At 48.6% G+C, this 5982-nt stretch overlaps 1 protein-coding gene across 1 annotated transcript; it reads right to left on the bottom strand.

The window, feature by feature from the left end:
* Window positions 1-3187: 3187 nt before the first annotated feature.
* LOC136521089 (aspartyl protease family protein At5g10770-like) lies at window positions 3188-5266 on the bottom strand. Its single transcript, XM_066514807.1, has 2 exons — window positions 5068-5266; window positions 3188-4934 (listed from the first exon to the last, which is right to left on the bottom strand). The coding sequence occupies exons 1-2, from the start codon at window positions 5231-5233 to the stop codon at window positions 3598-3600; spliced, it is 1503 nt and encodes a 500-aa protein (XP_066370904.1). The 5' UTR covers window positions 5234-5266; the 3' UTR covers window positions 3188-3597.
* Window positions 5267-5982: the final 716 nt, after the last annotated feature.

Consider the following 5982-nt stretch of genomic DNA (forward strand, 5'->3'; position numbering starts at 1 on the left):
GTCGTATTGTGGCCCAGGATTATTATCAGTATTAGTCCCGGGTCCAACGGCTAGGGCCACAAAGGAATTTTTAGTCCCGGTTGATGGCTGCAACCGGGACTAAAGTTCACGGGTCCCACGGCTAGGACCGTAGAGTGACCTTTAGTCCTAGTTGGTGGCTCTAACCGGGACTGAAGGAGCTACCAACCGGGACTAAAGGTCCGCGCACCTTTAGTCTCAGGTGGTGGCTCCAACCGGGACTAAAGGGTCACCTTTAGTCCCGGACTGAGCCACCAAGCGGGACTAAATGTCCACGCTATATATCCACCTTTCTTCCTCCCCCAGTCCGAGCCATCCAAGACCATTTGAAGCTCTCTGTTCTTGCTTGGGTGAAGGAGTTCATGCCTATTTTTTGCTTGGGCGATTTGTGAAGAGTTCATTCCTCCATTCATTCTAGGGTTCTAAATGTGAGCAACTTCATCCTCTCATCTTTCATTGCTAGTATAGCTCATTTCATGGTTTAAAAATAGTGAAATTTGTGATTTTTAGGATTGGAAATAATGGTGGAGTTTTTTTTATTTATACGCCATTTGACCTCAAATTTACTTGATAGTTTGCATATGTAGATGTGGCTTACTTATAGTAGTTGATCAAAATGAGTATAGAGTAGATGGCGTCTGCGTTTAGGTCCTTGGCCTCGCATGGGGTTCGTGAGCGACTGAGCCGGAGCTCCCTCTCATTACGTGCGGTGAATGTAAGCAGAAGACTATGTTGGAGTATAGAGTGAAGAAGGAAGGTCCCAACTCTGGCCACATCTTCTATAAGTGTCTGAATTGCAATGTGAGGTTTGGCCATGTTTTTTTATGATTTGTAGCCATTTTGTGATGATTTTGATTCGAAATTCTTGATTTGTTGTTCTAATTTTCGTGGGATGGTAGTGGATGTGCCGGCTGGTACTAGGAGGAAGACGTACTATGTTAAGCAAATGCAAAAATCGGCTGAGGAGGCTGATGAGAGTGCACCTATGCATGAAGAGGTGAATCAGAAGAAGCCCATTGATGAAGATGTGACGAAAAATTTGTCCCTTTTTAGTTAGAATTGGACGCGGAATCCTTATTCTGTTGAAGTGCATTATATGTTTAGTTTGTTTAGTGTTATTTGGGATTGTCTATATTGTATCAATGCTTTAATAAATTAATGTTCAAGTTAAATAGCTGTGGTTGGAGACGCAAACACTCCACCAACTGCTAAGCCTCCGTCTTCGCCGTCGAAGGATGCTTGATATTAATCATGTTGTGTAATGAATATTTCAGACCTTTTAATTAATTAATCATGTTGTGTAATTGATATTTACATGTTCAAATTTGATATACTTATGTAATGCAGATGAATCGGCAATGGATGTACAACGCTGACCAACGATCCCAAGAGTTCACTAATGGCGTGCATCATTCACTCAGTGTGGCCAAGGCGCAAACAAGCGTAATGGTTTCATGTTCTCTGTAAGGTGCCCGCCCCCGGGCGCAGGCTAGAGGCTCCTTTAGTCCCGGTTGCCAGGCCTTGGACAGGGCCTTTAGTCCCGAATTCATAGTCTCGGCTGGGAAACCGAGACTAAAGAGGTTTCTCAATCGGGACTGTATGCCAATTCTATACTAGTGTCTTAACACATGGGAGGCACGGAGGAGGCTGCATCTGAACTTTTACGGTCACACACCCCTGGTGCAGGCACAATCGATGACATTGTGGACATCGGTGGCAGTGAGGAAAGGAGTCGAGGGTGGACTACTGTTTTTTCGTTTCTGCTGGGGAATAGAAAATTCATTGACACAATTTGGGGATTTGATCGTCTCCTTTCCTTCTGGGGCAGTCAAGCCTGAAGCCAGTGAGGCAAGCCGTTTGGGACGCTGGATGGACGGAGATCGGCTTCGGTCGAATCGAGTGTGCGCTGAGGGGTCAGAGACAATCAAAGTTGGATCCGACTACAGAATTAGTTCACACAGCAATTATGACCATGCCAAGTTTGCCTTTCAGGTGATATCACATGCGGCCTCACTTAGCTTGGGTGTGAGGCAAACACCAGAAGAGGACAAGAAAGCCAAGGCTGAACAAGAGCTCCTGGCTTTGGTTGTCAATCCTAAGACTAGATTGCCATCTATACATATGTCCGTACGTAAAAAACACCACGACTGTTTTAGAAAAGAACAAGACTCTGGAAAGGGTTGCTTTTACAACAAAAATGAAACAATTAAGCACATCTTCTTTGGCTATCGCTTTGCCGGTGCGGTTTGTGGCTACGTACATGTTGCTTTAAGCATTCCTCAATCTTCCCATATTTCTCATATATTCGGAAGTTGGCTTCGGAGATTTGGAAGGGACTTAAAACCTTTAGTTCTGCTAAGGAGTGGCAGCTACTTGTTGCCACTTTGGTTATACAGAAATTACTTGTTTTTTTAAGAGAAACATTCTTATTCTCATATGTAGGTGGTATATTCGATTATGTTGGCTCCGCACATAGGTTGTTACCCCCCTGAAGCATACTTCATAGGCTTTTGTTGCGGTGACACTACAACAGTTACCGTGGTGTTTTTCTCCTAGGCACATGGATGACAATCTATAGGCACTAGAGTGTCAGGTTTTTCTTTTCCTGTTTTGTATAAGCTGTGTGCGTTATGCCAAGGCTGGAAGTAGATCATAGTTATTGTATTAATTTGATGTAAGGATCTTGAATTAATAAAGCCATTTCTTTATAAAAAAAATAAGAGCTCGAACCGATTGGACGACTAGAAATCCGATTCAAAATGACGAGTATATGAAATAGATAACTTTTTTTATATGAAATCGGTGGACAAATTTTGTATAGAAATTATAGAGCTCGACCAGATTTTTTTTTCAATTTAAACCATATAGGGGTCTAATTAAATATTCGTGAGAAGTTATCGTATAGTTTATTTTCAGAAGCAATTGCTTAACTTGACCAACTCTCTGAAAATGATTTCTAGATCAGATGGTAGACTTAAAAGAACCATCACTGAAAATAGTCTCGATTGATGGTTCAAAATAAATGTTTCTAATGTTGATTTAAAAAAAATAGCTTTTGCAGTGTAGTGGTAAGAAAAGCTAGCGCTAGGGGGAAGATTCTCTGGTTCGAATTCTTGGAAACACACAAATGCGTATTTGGCACAAAATTAAAATTTCATGCGACTTGGTAGGCGCAGGTCTTAGCTTAACACTGATCGAGGCTGCATGCGATGATATTCATTCTCCACCACTTACATGTACAGATGATGCTTCATCAAGGACGACCATAAACACGCGCTCCTTCTACTTCCATATATAGAAAGGGAGCCTGAGCAACAAACTTAGCAGGCTTTAATTACGTAAGCTTATGTGCTTAAGCCTGTAATAAGCTGGATTGCAACTTGCAATCTTGCCTTTATTTGCATTGGATAAAAAACTAGCTCATCTCCGTATGAGCTAGCTTAGCTTGTAGAGTTGTAGTAGATACGTACGGTACGGTACGACTTGGGCAAAAGACAGGCGGGCCATAAATAGTACTAAAAGAGATGGACTGAATGAAAGCAGCAGCTGCACGTCGACGCTCGTGCTCAGGGCTCAGGCTCAGCACGCGTTGCGGCGGAAGCCAACAGCTCCGCCACCGACGTCGTACACCACCTCGATGGTCTGCTGCTGCACGTTGCCGAGGATCCCGGCCATGCGGTCGTCGGCGTTGGCGGCGAAAGCGAGGCAGCCGTTGAAGAGGATCCCCGACGGGTCGAGCTCCACGGCGGCGTTCCGGTCGAACACCAGGGCGATCCTCGGCACCTTGACGCTACGGACGCCCGTGAAGTCGTAGCACGTGTCCAGGATACCCTTGGGCGCCGCCATGCGGTACGTGCTCATCCTGCTCCTGAACGCCGCGCGCAGCGCCTGGTACGCCGTGGGCGGCAGGCGCGTGATGGCCGTGCGCGAGTCCAGCACGGACCCCGCAGCGAACACCGCGGGGGCCACGTTCAGGCGCTGCCCGGCGACGACGATGTCGCGGAGGAGCACGCGGTAGAACGTGGGCACCCGCGGGTCCCTGAGCATGGGCGTCACCACGAACCTCGACGCCGCCACGCGCGGAGCGCCGAGCACGAAGAACCCGAGGTAGCTCGCCGTCGGCGGGAGGCAGTAGGCGAACACGCTGCCGTAGGTGGCCGCGGTCTGGGAGGCCAGCGACTCGGGGCCTCCGCCGAGCGCCATTATCCCCGCGGTCTGGGTGTCGAAGTTGCCCTGGTCCACGTGGCTGCACCCGAACTGGAAGTTGCTCACCCTGGTGGTTGGGTTCAGCGTCAGGAGGTCGGAGCTGTACGTGCCCGACGTCGACGAGCCGTCGGGGTAGGTGACGCGGTACTGGCACTGGTTGTTGATGCAGCCGTTGGCGTAGGGGCCGAGTTGCCTGCAGGCCGGGGAGTTGCAAGGGAAGGCGGCGTACGTGCCGGAGTTGGTCGGGTCGTAGAAGGTGTCCGTCTGGGGGTGGCACGGCGGCACGGGGCAGGGCACGCACTGCACCCACGCCACGTCGCTCGCCGTGTCCAGCACCACCGTCTGGATCACTCCCGGAAGGAGCCCACCGTCGCCGCTGGTCGCCGCTGGATCAATGCTCACCTGAGAGCCCTGTTGCTTCTCATTTGTTGGCCGGTTCCGCTTTCTCGAGCCCCATTGAGCGCGGACTTTTGCTTGGTAGCTGGTATCCGTCTCGCCGGAGGTACCCGCCTGTCCCTTGCTTTCGTCATAGGTCGAATTGGGAGACTGCAGCCTCCTCTGGACATCATCGGCGCGTAGCTGGTCCTGGTGAAGTAGATCCACCAACGACGGCTGCACGCCGGCAGCGGCAGCGGCGTTTGAGTCCGACGACGAGCACGGACCGTGCTGGAAATCCAACGGTACCCAGCTTACATTGGCGGGCGGAGTCACTATCGTCATAGTGCAAACGAACGGAACGGGAATTGATTAATAATAATAATTAAGTATATGATATGTATATACACACAAGGAAAACGAACCATATATAGCATGACATCAACATATATACTGTACATAACATACCCCTGTGTCCCAAGCATGCGGCTCCTGGTTTCAGGGTGCTCGTTGCTACGACTGTGTACTGGAGTTCGGCATCTGCTGCTGCACAGACAACCAGAGAAGGACCGGACACAAGCACATGTAATAGCAGTGGCAATAAGAGAAACATGGCTGGATATGTTGCCAACATGCTGCCACGGGCTATTGATGTGTTTCCTTGTGGTTCCGCGTCATCATATATATAGGCGTCAGTAAGCATACATATCGGCAATTCAATCTATATATGCCTGGCCTCGTCGCACAAAAGAAAAGAAAAAAAAAACAGGCATTGAAGAAGGAATATATAGGCCCCGTTTGGTAGAGCTCTTACTGGCTCCGGCTTATATATTTCTAGTAGTGGTAGATTTAAGTTGCCCATAAATATAGTGCTTCCCCTGAGGCAGCCAGTTTAAGCCACCCGCCTCATCAAAATATTTTCAAAAGTTTACTGTTTCCTGGCCTTTTAAAACTCTGTTTTCCTGTGTATATTTATAATAATGAGTTTCTGATGTAGTTGAGTGACGACATGCAGTTAGCGCCTGTTGACACTTATTCGGTCACCACACCGGTAGGGGCTAGATCTCCCGAGGCCACACACGGCCGAAACACGCAGCAAAGGGAGGTCCCAGCGGCGAGGCCGACCAGTAGGTCGACGAGGCCGATTAGACACTCGTTCTTCGCCCGATAAACCCACGAATGCCTTCTGGGAAGACCCGTCGGGGAGACACATTGCGGGGGTGTTCTAGGATCGGCAAGGCCATCTAGAACGCTCACAAATCCCGTCAAGGGACATATAGGACAGAAGGGGGGGTTGGAAGAGACGATAGGGGGTAAAAAGTGGGTAATATATTGATAAAAGTTCGATTGTGCAGTTGGAAACCTCAATTGGCCATATACCCC

Source organism: Miscanthus floridulus, chromosome 18 (assembly GCF_019320115.1).
Source record: "Miscanthus floridulus cultivar M001 chromosome 18, ASM1932011v1, whole genome shotgun sequence".
Taxonomy (NCBI): Eukaryota; Viridiplantae; Streptophyta; class Magnoliopsida; order Poales; family Poaceae; genus Miscanthus; species Miscanthus floridulus.